Source organism: Haliotis cracherodii, unplaced genomic scaffold (assembly GCF_022045235.1).
Source record: "Haliotis cracherodii isolate W230 unplaced genomic scaffold, xgHalCrac1.p SCAF_28, whole genome shotgun sequence".
NCBI classification, from domain to species: Eukaryota; Metazoa; Mollusca; class Gastropoda; order Lepetellida; family Haliotidae; genus Haliotis; species Haliotis cracherodii.
This window is the reverse complement of record NW_027266284.1, coordinates 1,433,867-1,452,361: the sequence shown is the minus strand read 5'-3', so window position 1 is coordinate 1,452,361 and position 18,495 is coordinate 1,433,867. Positions and strand designations below refer to the sequence as shown.

The window sequence follows — 18,495 nt, the reverse complement described above, 5'->3', positions numbered from 1 at the left end:
TGAAGTGGAAGTAAGACGGACGCTCCAGATAGTGCTTGTTGAACACGGAGAGATTGTGAATGATCCGCATCTTGTCTGAGTCCTTTTTGGGTACCAGACAGATGAGAGAGTAAAAGCCTGGTGTTAACGCAGGGGTGTGTAAATTTCTTCAACAAGATGTTTATGTTGGATTTTAGTTGCAGATGTTGCTTCCTTGGATAATCCCAAGGTGGAGGAGCTGAGGTCAACGGTTGACTGCTGCCACATGGATTGCATAAAGTTTTGCATACAATTGTTCTCCAGGTACAGTGCTGAAAGCTGCGCATACATCTGTTGCACTACCGGGTAGGAGGTGCATCGCAAAGCTGACCTAGCGTCGATGTCGTCGCAGGACACGCTGGAATCCCTGAGGCTGTAGTCATTGTTAAAGCGCCCAACGGGGTGTTGGCAGACAGTGCGCTCAGTGCAAGCCCTTGTGATGAGGTGACAGTAGGTGTTGACTGGATTGTGGCTTGCACCCCCGGTGCCGACCCGTTAGACGCACCTAAGACGCGTGCACCGCGACACAGGTACCATCACTGTGCAGGCCAAGGAGGCTGAAATTTTTAAATAGGTGTGATAGTCCCAATTGAGGTCAAGGTCTTAGTACATGGAGGTGAATGAATGTCGGCAGTCACTATAGGCTTGGACAAAACTTCACCCGACTGCTGTAAAACATGTTTATGAGTGACCTGTCTTTAAATGGAGACATTCTGTGGAGAGAGAGGTGAACAAAAATTACATTTGAAAGTTTCGCATACTTGAGGGCAGTCCAAGCAACTTTGGTGAGTTTTTTTTGAAGATTTTTTATGACAATTTGTACACTGTGCAAGCATGTGTTACACAAAATTAGAACCTGGGAGTTGAAATAAAATTAAGCATAAACCAACAGTCGTAATTGGCAAAGATTTACGAGTTTTAAAGTGTATATCAACATTAACACATGAAACTCAATATAAGGCCAAAGGCTATAGCTATTTAAATATATATAAGCTATATGTTAATCGTACAGTGTTGAGGGATTCAGGAAGCACAGATGGGGTGAAGATCTCGATCTGAAACACAAACACTACAGACATAACATACTTTCTTAGTAAACAACAAAGTCACATGTTAGACCTTAAACGACTCATCAGAAGATGACAAATCCCACAAATTCGAGAGAACAAATCATCTGACTGTTACTTTAAGTCCAACTTAAGGTGATAATTTCTATCTTATTTTTCTGTCCATATACAAGTGTAGTTATTCAACAATAAAAACAATACCATGCAATTGGAATTCGTAACTTTCATATCAGGTACACACCAATATGAGTCAAAATCAACCTTGTTGCCATGGAAATGGAAAAAGTATAAATTCTAAAAATCCTTAAACAACACCAGTTTACAACCTGGTATTTGTGTGTGCAAAGTGTCATGAAAGAATAGCTATTAGTTTTTGTCAGAGATATGGTCCGGACAAACACACCACTATGATTGGTTTGTTATTTTACGATGCACTCAACAATATTACAGCTATATGACGGTGGTCGGTAAATAATCAAGTCTGGACCAGACAATCCAGTGTTTGATATCTAGAGCATCGATCCACGCAATTGGGATCAATGACATGCTTCAACCAAGTCAGCGAGCCTAACCACCACACCACTATGAACAGAGTCAAAGTCAAACTTGTTGCCATCAAAACAGGAAAAAGTTAACTTTCTAAAAATTCCTAAATAGCAAAAGGCACCACCTGATACATGTACCAAGTTTGGATGAAAAATGTAGAATAGTTTTTCAGCTCTGCTCCAGAAACGACTGTTTCAGGTAAATCTAACTTGTTTCCACAGAAACAAGGAAAAATAAAATTTTGAATAATTTCCAAATAGCAAAAGGCACCACTTCAGCCTATGGTGAATACATGTGCCAGGTTTGGATGAAGGAAACGAAATCCACCACCCCTTTTGAGACTTAAGTCCAAATTGTTTCCATGGAAATCGAGAAAAATAAAAATGACAAAAATCCACAAAAAGCAACAAAACTTCAGTATCTATTTGATATATCTGCCAAGTTTCCTTGAGAGATATTGAATGTATTTGAGTTGTGCTCCAGAAAGTGAGATGTTTTCTCTGTTCTCCAGGAACACAGTTCAGGAAATTTCCACACTTGAAATGAGTAGAGATGATCAATAAGCATAAGTCAGGATAAGATAAAATAATTCTGTTTTTATGTATCATATCCTTACTATAATACCAGGGAGTGGTTTCAAAACATCCTATGACAGCCGAACCTTTTTAGAGGGTTAGAGGGAAAATGGCTTATGTAAAACTGATGCCAAATTTCAGCTTCATTTGTCAAGCCTCTTCACAGAAAAGATGTTAACAGAGTTGATATGGCTTTTGAGAAAATTTAAGTGAGTTGTAAAAATGTGAAGGTAATGAAGGTAAAAAATCACATCAAAAGACATAGAAGAATTATTAAGCCCCACTACTAACTATACAAACAACAGATTTCATAACATTGGCATGGCTGAGTTATAGCTTTACTGGGTTTTCAATATAGCTGCAACGGTACAGTCATTGGTGAGAGCAAACACATATGACGTTTCTGTTTCATTGGTGCTGTAGTTTCCGAGGAAAAGATGTTCACAGACAATGATGCCAATGGTCACCAAACAAGCAGGCTAAGGCATAAGCTCACTTGACTTTCAGTGAGGTGAGCTAAAAAGTGATATGCATGGAGAAACACTTTACAAACCTTGCAGAAAAGCTGACCTTGTCTCCGGATGGGAAGCCACACATTGCAGCAATGCAAGAGCATTACAAACTCTGTTGGACTGTGATGCCTGATGATATAAAAACAAGAAAAATAATAACAAGAAAACAGCTTTATCACTATCCCCAGCCATGGGGCACTTTAGAATATCAGGTATTCACCTCAATGCTGAATTTCTAAAATCATGCACTGCAAACAGGTTAGCAACAGCAAAAGGGAGGTTAACAACGGGAAAAAAAAGGAAACAATTTAATTTATAGAAAAAAACAAAACATCAAAGGGCACCAGTTCTGCATGTGTTTGATACATGTGTAAAGTTTCATAATAAAGTTATGCTTCGAAAATGAAGGCTACACATATTTGAGTCTAAGTCCGGTTTGATGCCAAAGAGACACAATTATTTTTTTCACAGATATGCCAAAACACCAAAAGGCACCAGATTAGCATGTTTTTGATACAAATGCAATGTCTCATAATAAAACATTAAACAGTTCCTGAGTAAAGCTCAGGAAACTAAACATGACGACAGACAGACAACCGGACGGAAAGACAGTACCCATTCCAATATCCACCTCACACTTTGTGGCGGGGGATAATTACAAAAACAACTGATAACCATTTCATTAAGAGAAGCTATTTCTCAGTGTACATTGGGAGCAGTCTAAAATGGCTTTGATAAAAGGGTATGGTATATATACTGACCGCCAAGAAAACGTGAACCATAGAAACAGAGAAGTATGTGCGTTTAGAAAAGATATTTCAAATGTGTACCACTTAATGATAAAACTAACAATCAGTCAAGCTTTACCACAGAGTGACATTATTCTTATCATAATCATGCTGATCGTAAACTCCAAATTTTACATGCAAATCCTGCACGAGAGAAATGGTTCATCTCGAGTCGTGGATCTATGACGTCAGATGTGACGTGTTCAAGCTTTTGTGTGACAATATGGCAACTGCAGTTTATTACTGAATTCTCAATCCAGTCCATCAGTTATTATTTGCCAACTCAGAATATTTGTGTTACCTGCAACCATGAATAACTTTGTACTTAGTACATGCCACGTCCCAGGTAGACTGAATGTTATAGGAGATGCATTGTCTCATTAACAGATGGCCAAGTCGACACATTCCCCACATTATGCCTTCCTATCAAACAGCTTACTGTAACAGGGATTAATTTAGTTAAATTATGTCGTGTACATAAATGTATAATTAATCATTTTATTCTTATTTCAGGTTTTAGTGATCCAGCAGACGATGATTGGGTTATATATATACAAGTTGAAATTAGTTGTCAGTCCGTCTGTCTCTTGCTTTTATGTTTACTGCACAGTTCTGTGTCACAGGGCTAGTCACATTTTGGCTCTCAGGGTATTTGGGTTGGTCTATTTTCATGTCATTGTCTTTGGTGTTTTAACAATAGCCCCGGCCAAGCTTCTCACTTGATTGGTCCTGTTTCAAATATACATGTCATCCGCCATGTTACTAACCAGTCACACTATCCCTGAATGAGGATTGCACACCTGCTTGATTATTGCACAACTCAAAGGTTAGTTATTATACATTTTAGTTGTTCTATAATTGTAAATTAAAGTCTTATATAAATCATTGCATAAAATAGGTGTAAATATGTTCATGATCAACCTAGTGTAAGTATATACACAATCTACCATTTAACCTGTATGAATGTGCATATGGTTTGTTTTCTATGTTTAATCTGGTCAATATGATGGCTAGAAATTATTGTTTTGTAACTGTTTACTGTATGATGTAATATTGATATATCATCAATCCTGTATTGTTGGTAATATTGTAGAAGTTCATTGTGGTGGTCACTATTATGTATATATGTTTCAGTAAGTATAATGGTAGCCCTTGATCAATGTATTATCCCTTATATAGGTTTACTATACGAGTTTCCTGTCGGGCTACTTGGTGAGTGGACACACTCCCGTGTCACCCACAGGGTAGGTTTCTTTGTACAGACTCTATGGTCTGTTTCAATATTAGGCCATGTTATTTTTATAGTCTTCATGTCAACAGATACTTTGTTCATCACATGTAAACATGTAATCATATAAAGTCACTTGTGTAATGTATTATTGTGTTATACCTGTATATGATGATATATATGCGCATGTATGTACTTAGTTCATAATGATGATAGGTTCACCACGTGTGGTTTTAATTCATGTATATTGTTTATTTTTATTATTATTACAGGGGTGTCTTCTTCCACTACGCTGGAATATACAGATTGTATCTCACAACCCATAGCCTGTGGTTTATGTAATAACACCCTAACACCACTATATCATGGCTGCAACATTACCAAGCCACCTCAAGAGACTTGGACCATCTGTGGAACCATGCAGTCTATAGAGAACCAGTTATGGATTGTTCAGGGATCAAGGCTTTCCTGTCTTTGATGGCCATGTGTTGTAGAGTGTGGTGGTCTAAAGTATTACAAGATATCAATGAAGAACACGTTATTGTTTGTAGCAGACTGTCAACAATGTTTGTTCATCAGATATGCCACAATTTAGTCCTACTTGTGTACCATTAGATTTATGTATCTTAGACAGTGTCTCTAATCCTTGGCTTACTGGTCTATACTTCATCTTGAGATTGATATATATATATATTGCGATGTATTTATACATTAAACCAGCGTTTGGAAGACCACAGATTTAGGGAGACTGAAAACTGGTCAAGCACTCAGGAATTGCATAAAAACATTTTAACATTAATTACATGAAATAACATTATCAAAAGAAAGTATATATTTGATAACTTTTATAAACTATTTATCAATTATTTAATGAGAGTGGCATAAAATGACAAATAAAAACATTATATTGATATATATATGGATACTTTTGCACCAGGATATCATACAAAGTGTTTCTAACATTGCCAGGAAAACATGAATATAAATTATAATTTGATGAAAATTAAAACATCGAACCATGAAAAGTTGCTCGTGTCTGAAATGTTGCTTACAGCGCCAGACTTGTTTTTCAATAAATATTAATTGACTGAAAAATCAAACCTGAGACGCATGTTTTATTGTTATACCGGTATCTTAAAATCATAACCATCACCAAAATAACTGACAACTTGCTGGTTGGTCCTACTTATTATCTTAGAGGCCATTTGTGTGGTGCTTTACTTACTGCCACTTTCGCTTTGGTTACTGCTGATCTTCAGGGCTTTACATAGCACTTGGTCACTACTGTGACTGACTTACGAGAGTGTGGTTACAGTATTCGTTCACTGTCACCTTCATACATGTCATGATCATGATGTACTTCTGAGTATTTGGGCAAGAGTGTAGTTACAAAGTCTGTATATTGGCAAACATTTGACACCAGGCTCACGGTTCACTGGCCATGCAGTCACCAGGCATGGCTTAGGCTAAGTTACGTTGGGGATGTTTCATGACACTGAACTCTTGTGTACTAGTAAAATCTAGATATTTCTTATATTTGTATTCTTATCCATTCACTGCTTACCTTTTCACAGTAGTGAAGAAGTGATTGATCCTATTGAAGAAGAAAAGTGCTGTTCTGTTTACAAGCAGGACCTATCCACGATCACTCGCTGCCCCATCATACTGGAAGTGGCAGACGACTAATGTCTTCATATCACTGTTGGTAAGATGTAATGTGCCTGAAGATATTGTGGGGAGTCTGTGAAAAGTGGGCCCTTAGATGTAGAAATGCAGGAAAAGTATAGATATAAAAAATATCTAGATTTTACTTGATTTTTATAACTTATCCTGCATTACTCCTTAATGCATCTGGATCCGACGGTATTCAGGCGGGAATACCTTCAGATGTGTACTCAATAAAAACTCTCCGGACTAAAATTGGTGTCAGCCATACGGCACAGATCGGTAACTGATGAGCCAATCCTGTCCGAGAAAGTATAAATATGTCTGGGTAAACAACCAGTAAAAGAGAATAGCGTAAGCTAGAGTCTAGAAAAAGCCATGTTAGTGTAGACGCCGTAAACCCCCCAGAAATAAAACTGCGCGAGTAGGAAAAGGCGGGCTCTTCACAAGATTCAATTGTTTTTATGTGGTCGCAGATTGGTTACCTGCTACAACCTAGCGGTCTAAAACTGTGTATACCCTTGACGTCTTCTAGAGCCACGTCACTAAGGTAGTGACTGGCGAAGACTGTGTCTTACCTCCAAAAAGCACAATTACTGTGTGGAGCCCCATCTCATAGGGGGGGGGGGGGGTTAGTTCTCGGTGGCTAGAGATTGTGTATGCATGAAGGATGATAGCTCGCAACCATAAGGTAATGGTATTGCGGCTGAACCGTTTTTTTGTACCACACCAAGTAAGAGTTCATCCTCGTCTTCAACTCCCATAATGGAAGATAATGGTGGGGTAGTGAAAGAACAAAATCCAAGAATAACCCCAGGTGGACAACTCTGTGTGCACTCAACTCGAATGTGATGTCGAGGGCATGAATCTCACTCACTCTTGCCGCTGAGAAAAATTGTCTTCTTGGTGAGGCCTGAACAGAGTTCCACGCAAACACCGAAGTACAACATTCAAATCCCATGCAGGGGGACGAAATTTGGTCTTCTGAACCTCAAGCCTAAGTGAGCATTAATAAGGTTGCAGTTCCGGAATCTTGGTCATTTTACAATCCTCTGGTACTGCCAACACTGAATTTAAAGCCACCAAGTACGTAATGATGATGATGATGCCTTTCAAGAGTCGTTTGGAATGCAAGTGTAGGAGATACTCTGCCAAAAATTGAGGCAATGCTTCTGTGGGATCCAGAGCCTTTTCTTTACATTATGTCTCAAATGATAACCACTTATCATTGTAAGGCCTCGAGTCGAGGGGCTATGTGCCATAGCAATGGCGATGACAGATCCAATGATTTGATGAGATGAGATCCAAGGCACGATCCAAGTCAGAGCTAGACTCCTGGTTGCCTTTAACTTTTGGATCACCTTAGGAATAAGTATTAGGGATGGAAAAGCTTTCACTCTTAGGCCCTCTCAAGGGATTCTCAGTGCATCGACTTCTCAGGCCTGCAGATCCGGAAACGGAGAGATGGACGTTCCGATGTGGTACTTTTGGCATGTGGCAAATAGGTTAGTGTTGGGTTGACCTTGGCTCTGACACACGAGATGAGCACCACTTTGATGAGATGAAATGAGCGCCGTGGTTGCCACTTTGTCTGGCCTGGATAGGGTATGTGATGGACCAGTATTCCAGTAACAGTATTCGTTCACTGTCACCGTCATACATGTCATGATCATGATGTACTACTGCCAAAAATTGAGGCAAGGCTTCCGTGGGATCCAGAGCCTTTTCTTTACAATATGTCTCAAATGATAACCACTTATAATCGTAAGGCCTCGAGTCGAGGGGGTATGTGCCATAGCAATGGCGATGACTGCTCATGCCGAATAGCCTTTCTTGCCTCAGGCTCTTTGTCAATGCACCATGCGCACAGATGAAACCTGCCTGGCGTGGGGTGTGGATGCACCAGTAGGTTTGGCCACCCCAGCAGACGTAGTGGTTCGCTTCCTATATATTTTCTTAGGTCCACAAACCACCCCCTCGTCGGCCACCAAGGCACGATCCAAGTCAGAGCTAGGCTCCTGGTTGCCCTTAACTTTTGGATCACCTTAGGAAGAAGTATTGGGGATGGAAAAGCTTTCACTCTTAGCCCCTCCCTAGGGATTCTCAGTGCATCGACTTCTCAGGCCTGCAGATCCGGAAACGGAGAGACGCACGTTCCGATGTGGAAATTTTGGCATGTGGCAAATAGGTTAGTGTTGGGGTGACTTTGGCTCTGACAAACGAGATGAGCGCCACTTTGATGAGATGAGATGAGCGCCGTGGTTGCCACTTTGTCTGGCCTGGATAGGGTATGTGATGGACCAGGAAGCGCAGACCCAATCTATCTATCAGGTTGAAAAACCTGAACGTCTGTTATGAGCAGAGAGTGTGAGTGACTGGTCCCTTGATTCTGCAGGCACTATAGCACTGTGGGATATAGCAAGTTGGGTGTTTCAAGGGAAAAGGCACTCCTGCCAATGTGTTATCACTTGTATGAGTGCCTTCTTGTATGAGTGCCTTCAACTCACAGCCCTGGCGCTGTCTGGTCCTCTAGATGCGCACCACAACCCTGCAGAGATGCGTCTACAAATAGGTGTGACGCGCGGGATAGCTTTGTTAAGGAGACACCATTAAGACGTTCAATTCTACTGTCCACCAACTGAGGGGTGTCCTGAGGTGAAGCAGTAGAGGGATGGATATGGATACTTTTGGATCGGGTGTAATTGCAATCTACCCCTGATCATCAAGTCCTGAGCTGACATGAGCAGTCCCAGAAGCACTTGCCATTGGTGAGGTGTGATTGGCTGCTGCAGGGCAGGGTACAGATGGCGTAGGATTTTTATCCATCTGTCACCTTGGCACTAATAAGTGGTCAAGTCAAGATCTGTCTGAAATAGCCCTCCTATGAATTGGTGTCAGTAGGATGGGATTAGTTCCAATTTTGCCTTGTTGACTATCCTGGTGAATTGCCAGTGATAGGTTAATATTCTGGATGATTCAGGATGCAGTCGTCTATGTACAACTCGTACCGAATGTTCCTCAGGTGTAGAAAGGTGGCTATTGGTTTGCTAAGGCAGGTAAAACGCCATGGGCCACTGAAATGCCAAATGGTTGGATCTCCCACTGGTAGTGAACACATTGAACTGCAACCTGAGAAACTGCCAGCCACTGGGGTAAATAGGCAGGTTAAGGCTGATTAGGGAGTTGTTATCATTAATGCTGGCCCTGAGCAGTCTCAAGGTAATGATACAAAAGTACAGAGGACGCTCTAGGTAACGTTCGTTGAACAGTGCAAGGTTGTGTATTATCCGCATCTTGTTCGATTCCCGCTTGGGAACGTTAAAAATGGGAGAGAAGAACCCTAATGTTAGCCCTGGGTTCTGCACAGCCTCTAGGGCACTTTTCTCCAACAAGCTCTGTATGTTGGTCCCCAACAATTGTTGTTTCCTGGAGTAAACCCACGGCTCTGGTGCCGTTGTCAGTGGAGCGTCTGCCATCATACCTTATGATGTTGAGAGCGAATGTGCCATACCGATCTAATGTCTCTGAAACAGGCCCAGTCTCTCACCTACAGGTGTGTCGACTATTGAGACGACTTGAGGTGGGAGATCCCAGTCGTGATTGTCCACTGGGTCCATGTTTCCCCCATCGGGCTCGGGGCCCCCGGCCCCAGGCCCCGGGGCCTACTCCTAACCTGGGAACTACCCTTACGGGATTGATAGGAACCTTGGCCTCTGCCCCTGCCTTTGCCACACAAGGAGCACTGATCGGTGGTCTTGTCCTTGATGGATGAGGACCTGGGGCGATAATTCCCTGACGCACATTGGCCAAGGTTCTGGGATACATGTTCCAGCGCCTTGAGCGCTGTCTTGTCTCGTTTATATAGCTCGAGACTTTTGTATGTGTGTCAGTTATCTGGCCATTGGATGCAGTTAAGGCCAACCATGGCTTACAAAGCAGCCCCAATTGGTTACGGCCAGATACCCCAGACGGAGGGGGAGTGATTGCCCATTGGATCTATTTGCCTTTGTTGGAAATGTACCACTATCTGGAAATGATTGATCCTATTGGCATTGGTCTCAGAAAGATCTTTGTCCACAGCATAAGACAAAGAGGTTAATGCCGACAAGGGTTTAAGGGACTTGGTAATTTCCGTTTCTTTGAATGCAAAACCACTGTCAGGGATTTGAATGTTAATCAGCTTGGACAAGCCTGTCATACTATGGAGATCCTCGTCCAAGTTGTGAGAGTGGTCCGCTTCCTCAAAGTCGTGTATGGGAAAATCATTCCTTCTAAATCTTGGCCCCTTGAAAGTTGGTGAGAGTGTAAGTTGAGAAAAATCCTTGTCCAGGGCTCCGACCATATCATTTCACATGGTGTCAGGTGGATGTAGGGTGCGACAAGATTATGTCCCTCTTGACGACGCCTCAGCCACAGGAAGGAGCTACCGTTAAAAGACGAGACAGCCATCCAATCTGGCATCTGAGCAAGGCCGAGGTGCATTTTCCACTGCCCAGGGTTGTCAGGTGACTCAGCTAGTGACACCTCAGAGAGTTCAAATGATAATGCTCGGAATGGTGGACAGGAAAGCGGCTCCTGGAGCGACTTAGATGCCTTATGTGGGACTTAGATGCCTTATGTGGGACTTAGATACCTTGGAAGATCGTCTAGACGCCCTGCTGTGAGACAATGCGTCCCTTTACGTGGCCCAAGACGATGACGGAGTACCCAAGCCCACCTGAGGGGCTTTAAAGCGCAGGAGAAGCCATTAGACCCATAGGTGCAACCAAGGTAGCGCTGGCAGGTAGCATAGGCATAGCCATATTGCCCGGAGGCGCACGCATCATGGACCCGTCTTGAGGCGCTGACATAGATAGAGGCTGTCGCCAGTGTCAGGGTAGATACACCAAAGGCACTGAGGCCGGAGCCTTTGCAGACATCATAGATGTCATAGGCTGTCGACACTGTCATTGCGCTCTGGACTTGGGACATAATAGGCGACTGGATGTCAGCATTCCGAGGGTGTAGGTAGCGCCCACCCACAGGTCGAAGGCTGGGTAGTGATTACCAGGGAGATAAACATTGTAGACTCTTGAGAGTCAGACATCCTTTTGGAGCACCTCTGAGACTGAAGCGCCAAGCACTTTGCTGATGCCTGCTAATATCTGGAGAAACTTATGGGTTGGTAAATTAATGTATAACTCTATAATAACCTACAACTGTTAAAGTGTGAGTATTAAGCGCTAAATGTCAGACAATTATGCAAAAGTTACTATAAATACGGCCACCAATTACGGAGAACTAAACAAGTTAAAGTTCACAATAATGGATAATCAGCATAATATAAGAATAGTACTACACTATAAACATGGATAAAGTGTGAAAGGTATCTACACGCAATGCTAATACCTAGCCGGCCATGAAATACAAAACACTATCCACGAAGGACCACGGCTGGTTAGCAATTCAAAATGGCGGAACGAAACAATGACAAAATGTCACCTTCACGTGCTAATAAATAGAGAATGAGTGTCGTATTTTATTTATTACCCACGCTAAATATACATTTAAGTGTAAATACACAACTTTCGTTCGTTGACAGACCAAACTGAAACCGGTTGCATAATCTGGTTGTGCATGAATATTGATATATGCCCATTTATGGGCATTGTTGACATTTCTATGCATACGCATCAATAACATGTGCCAGCAGTTGTGTTTGCAAACATAACAGCACCAACACTAAAGATCCTTTTGGAAGAATTTCTTCAACTTAAGATAATTCAAGTGCCATGTTGTTGGTACGCAGGACACCTATAAGAAAATTTGAAAAGTCACATGAGCCCCGCACTTTGAATATCAGACCAACAGTCGGTCACTCGCAGTGCATTCAAAATGGTTCGGTTTCCTTGGTCTATTAGCTGAATTTATATCATGTCCGTACCATTTTGGAAGAGGGAATCAGAGTGTTCACCAAAGACATTCATGTTAACTGTTCCACCCTATACTGAAGACCTGAAAATCAACAAACTCAAGTCTGCTTGCATGTAAGTGACATCTTCGAACGAAGGGCAAGGTCACCACCGGAATAAGAAAAGTGATCGTGAAGCGTGATCTTCTCACAGCGTTTTACGCTAGAGATTGGGAATGTAATTGTTCACATTTGGGATATTTTGGGCCGCATAATCAGAGATCAGGCACACTTCTACGGAGTTTTCGGATGATTTGTATCGTAAATGTTCACATTCAGTGATCTGGTCGTGCAGTTGTGAACAAATAACTCCCGAAACAGTGCCACAAAATACCCTTCGAAGTGGACACTAATTGCACAACCAGATCATCCAAAGTCAGTCTAGATTTTTGACCAGATGGCTTAAACTGACTTCATTTCACCACGCTTTTCCTGTTACATTAAATTAAATTGGAAGTTTGCGAAAGTGGTAGGGTACATCACGCTCATGATCTATTGATTGGTAGTCGTACATTGTAAATGGATATAGCTCGATTATATAATGTCAGTAGGAGCTCTATGCATAGCTTATATAGAATGCAAACCGAATTTGATGCGTGTGACTATCTTGTTTGGTTTAATAAGGTGTTTGTAAATATCTCTCGCTCTCATGAGATTGCTTCAGTTCTGCCTTGTAGTTGCACAATAAATGATGTCCTGCGATTTGTTTATGAATGTAAAAAGTAGTCCTGGTGTGAAAGAGGTCACGGTTATCCAATCAAAACGAATAAAACAAGGTCAACCTTATACGACACACGTTTGTCGTACGGATTCAGTATCATACCACCTGTATCTTCACCATGTGGGTAATGATACATATTATTGCATACAAAATACACCAAACAGGACACCATTCATCACAGGGGAAAAGATAAAGGATTTTCGATGGAAGAGTTGGGAGCCACAGGGACAGCAAACAGCAAAAATTGAGGACCAATTAGAAACACATGTGTTCTGTTTTGTGACCAACAGTGATATGAAGACATCAGTTGTCTGCCGCTTCCAGTATGACGGGGCAGCTAGTGATTGTTGAGGGGTCCTGCTTCTGAACGGAACTTTTCTTTCTTTAGCAGGATAAAATCACAGCTTCACTACTGTCAAAAAATAAGCAGTGAATGCAATAAGGAGTAATGCAGGACAAGTTAAAAAATATGAATATATGTGTTTTACTTGATAACCTTGACCAAAATAAATGTTACAGTATCATCAGTATGACTTTTGAAACATTTAGGGAGGACATGTACTATTCTGGTTCCCCACCCCAAGCCAATCATGAGAAGGGATAAAACTTAGAAAAATAATGGCCACAAACATGGCTGCCATACAATTTTTTTTACAATTTCTGCATCATGATTGGGGTGTCATCATTGGTGGGAAAAAGCAAATGTTTTTGACAGGCAAGAAATAAAACGGAATGATTTTTAAATCATTTTCCCTGTATCATCTAATCAACAGTTTTGAATTTTTCTGTAAAAAAATGGTTTTACTCAAAATCATCACATAGTACTCAAATTGAGATCACATGCAAAAGACCTACACAAACATTTCAAGTACTCACTCAAGTAATGACAAGCTGGAGGCTTTCTGGTTTAGAACTACACTGCATTCGGCATATATTTTCACAAACAACAAAAGATGTCATTACATTCAAGGTAATGTCATTTAAGCAGAACTGCATAACATTTTCACGTTTAATATTGAGAGAACTTAACCATGTTAATATTGAGAGAAATAGAACTTTCAGGATTTATGTCATATGATTCTCAGACTGCAAATAATGTCATTACTCGTAGCCTGACAATCCACTTCACTCTGGCTTGAGTTGAGGTTGTTGTTTTGAAAACTATCATGACTATTTTCTGCACCGTGATTTTATTAGGGGTGTGCATTGTTTAAAAGGTAGGACTGATCGCCCCATGATCGTAGGTTTATATTATTTTGCACTGTAGGGGGTATTATGCTGTAAAATACATATAATTTGTTGAGTATTATTATAAAAACGATAACGTGACATATCAGCAGTGTTTTAAACCATATTTTCTCCATATTTGTGAACTTTTGGAAGAGTCAATTTTTTTATGGAGGGTTAAAATTTTGTGCTTGTCAATTGGTATATTTGGGGTGCATTTTCATGGTTTAGCATAGGAAATGTGTTATTATTATTATTTCAAATTGAAGTGTTTGGAGGCCAGCCATACAATAATGAAAGGACAAGTATTTAATCTTCCATTTGGTAGAGTTTATTTTTGAAGGGGCATTTTGTAAGTCCATGTGAGAGAATGCCTTTAATTTCCTGAGGTAATATGGAATGCAGATAACAAATGTATGTTTGAAGCATCATTTATTATTTCTGAGTTTTATTTATTTACAGAATATTCCCTTTGTAAAGCTAGCACCACCAGGTGCACTTGCCAACTTACATCCAATTACATCAATAGAGGGATATAAGAAGACATCCTCCTCAGTCATTGTTCATTCAAAACAGTTGTAGTAGGCAAGTATTTCCCCCAACAAATCAGCCTGGAAATGCATGATGAATGTAATGATTTCTTAGGGTTTTGTAAATGGCAGTGAAGGGGTGCTTCTGTTTTGCAAGTAATCTCCAACTCTTTTCTTGTTACCTTAAACATGTTAAATGTTAATAGTGACGTGACGTCTGATAGAAATGTCATTATTATTGATATTGGTATCATTTGTTTAGACATGAAATACCAAGTTTTGTAGACAATAGAATTACATGTCTTGAAACTGTGATGGCCAGTTCAAGGAATTAAGACTTGTGACAACTGTCATCCTGCAAAATAAAGTAAACATTTGGCAAATCCTTTGCTGCCTCCAGCTAAACATGTGTCTTCGGTTTCAATGTACTTTTGGTGAAGATATTTCCAGAAGTGTTAGTGAAATTGCCATACCAGCATAGGTTACACAATACTGAATGAGTGCCAAAAGCTTTCAATCATCAAACAAACTCCAATTCTGTTTCACCACTTACAAACTGAAATGTTCTGGATTGAGGTAATGGAAATAATCCTAATATCTGCAAAATGTGTGTGGAATAGCCCTTGCCCGTCACTTCAAAATGTCAAAATATTTACATTTTTGGTCATTGGTGGATTTACCTTTGCATGCCATTTTGTAGCAGAGTTTTTATACATGTAGCAGTGACAATTTTCATATTGCCAGGAAATTCTTTTTGTTTCATAATACTGAATTCCACAGGTTAAGTCTTTTGTCATTGAAAGAGTACTTTACTTTAAAAGCAGGGTGGAGAATGCTATCCCAGAGAAAGTCGGGAAGAAAGGGAATGAGAGCTTGTGAACAGACCTTTTGTCACTTACCGTAAGATTAGGAGGATTAATGGCCGGGTATATATTTACTATTTCTTGGAGTAGAGCTGCAATTGTGCCAAATGAATGCCACAGCATTGGTGCCAAGTCAGGAACAACCTCTCTCTTCTTACTGCAAGATATAGGTTTAACTGATTGAGCTGTAAGGATTTGATAGACACAAGTCATTGTCAAAACGGTGGCAACCAATCAGTGCTTTACCAGTTTGTTGTATGCCCAAACTTGATTATCAATCACATAATCATAATCACATATACCTCATGAAATTGATTTCAAATCAAAACAAGAATCATCCGAAGATGACATATCCCCCCGACCTGGCATGTCAGTAAACTGTGTGTACCTTCAAATGTATTTAGATTGGCAAGGAAATCTTTTTCCTTGATGCCCAAACCAGAAATATAATGAAGGTTATTAAATATTGGTTCATGTAGCTCACTTTCTGATGATCTCGGATGTCAGGGGCTACAAATTAAAAAGATTAAAATCTATAAATAACAAACTGCACTACTAGTGAACATGATTTATATGTGCATAAAGTTTGGTGAATCTGTGTCGCATGGTTTAGAAGATATGCTCCAGACGAGGACATTACCCTAAGTTCATAAATTTTCAATTTAAATTGAAAAAAGAAAAAATCTCTTAATAGCAAAGGCACCACTACATAACCTGCTTGATAGGTGTAAAAACTTTTGAGAAGCTAAGTTGTATGGTTCGGGAGATATAGTCCGGACAAGAGCACTACCCTCAAATTTCCTAATTTCATCATATTTCCATAGAAACGACAAAAATATAAAATTCTAAAAATCTCTAAATAGCAAAAGGCACTACTACTGAGCCTGATTGTTAAGTGTACCAAATTTTGTGAAGCTAGGTTGTACGGTTTAGGAAATATGCTCCAGACAAGAGCACTACCCTCAAATTTCCTAATTTCATCATATTTCCATGGAAACGACAAAATTAAAAAATTCTAAAAATCTCTTAATAGCAAAAGGCATTACTACTGAGCCTGATTGGTAAGTGTACCAAGTTTTGTGAAGCTGGGTTGTACGGTTTGATGATTACAGATTGATGGATGCACGGATGGACAGACGGACGGACGCAACCTTGGTATAACTATATACCCCCGACATTTTGTCATGGGTATAATAAACTTGGAGGCAATATTTGTTTTACTCATTTTTGAACACTGATTGGTTAACTGCGATCTCTAAAGATTACGACAAAGGGCGCGTGTTAATTTATTTCTCAGCCTAAACAAACAGACAAAAAGAAAGGCGCAGCTCATCCTATGTCGTCATTTGGAAATATCCCTGATGGCTATGGCTTAATAATAAGAAAAAGTATCCATGCAGTGAAAGCATTTTCGGATTTCGTCGATAAAAAGATTACTACTCCCTTGTTGTCATCCACATTTTCTGGTATAACCTACACTTGTGTATTTGTCGTCATTCACTTGATGCTCAGTTAATGAATTTATTACAGGTACATAACAAGTGCAAAAGTGAGCGTGGCTCACTAATACCCCCGACCCGCCTAGTGTGTCAGTAGTTACAAATTAAATAGCTAGGATAGGGTTAGGCAGGGTTCCCCCTAGACTCAAATATCTGAGCGTCACCTTGACTCGGCCTATGAATTTTTGGGAGTCAAATGTTTATTTGTATGATTAATGACATTTAAAGTGTTCACTGTTAATGTTACACTTTAAGTTAAGTATCTTTTAAATATTATATGTCTTTAGTTTAAGTTAACAAGTGCTAATTAATGTTCTCAGCTGATTGTACAACAGAGAAATAAAGGATATATGAATGAAAAACAAAGTTTGTTGGTTTTATCTTTTCACAATCTTTAATTACTTCACAGCTCATGAAACAATTTACAGTGACACTAATACAGGATGAATAAATAACATCAGTCTCAACTGTGAGACATAATTTTTAATCATGGATGGATATTAAAATACATTTCATGTCAGATTATAATCTAATACCACTAGCTCATTTACATCTTTTATCTAGTTATCTCGTTGAACTGAAGACTTGTGAACACTCGTAATATTTTCTGGTTGAATACAGTTTATTAGCAACAACAAACACGCCCAAAGCTTTACATTTCGTATATACCATATTTATTCGTGTATAATACACACTCGTGTATAATACACACCACGAATTATGGGCTATTAAATCCTGAAAAAAATATCTCTCGTGTATAATACGCACAGACTTTTCTTCAGTCTTATTTCAGGCTGTCATGATCCGTCATCGGAAATAGCATAACCAATCCGAAATTGAATTACGCAAGTTAATCCTGTTGTTACATTATCTGGTATTAAAAATGTGTTCTCTGTATATCTGACCTTATGTTTGTCATCTATTTTATTAATTTTATTTAAAATTTCATTCAATAATGTTTACCTAAATTTCGGCAAAAACATATGTCCCTCCGATACTTACAACTTCTGTTTACCCCGTTCCATAGGTTCTGCTTAACCACATACTGTAAACGTGCCAAATCACATTATTCACCGCAACAATGATAATATTTTCTTCTGTTTCATTTTTTACGAGTCTACACATCTAGATAAACATATGTCATGGTTAACTTTTAGTGAGAAAATGTGCCAAAACATGAAAAACCTTGTCCATTTGCGGAATTTTCCTTTGTTTACATCACGTGCCGTCATCGAAGCCACATGGAGTGTGAGAGTTACGTTCACTTTGATGCATAAAGATATTTTGAAACGACGATTAATTAAAA

At 39.8% G+C, this 18,495-nt stretch overlaps 1 protein-coding gene across 1 annotated transcript in view; it reads right to left on the bottom strand.

Moving 5' to 3' along the window:
• The window catches only part of LOC139473348 (CCR4-NOT transcription complex subunit 9-like), an 80,487-nt gene that overhangs the window by 42,500 nt on the left and 19,492 nt on the right, over positions 1–18,495 (bottom strand). Inside the window, exons 3-4 of the mRNA XM_071255876.1 lie at positions 15,727–15,847; positions 2,760–2,847 (exon numbers count right to left, since the gene is read on the bottom strand). Coding sequence (XP_071111977.1) covers positions 2,760–2,847; positions 15,727–15,847 — 209 coding nt within the window. The remainder of the gene's footprint in view (positions 1–2,759; positions 2,848–15,726; positions 15,848–18,495) is intronic.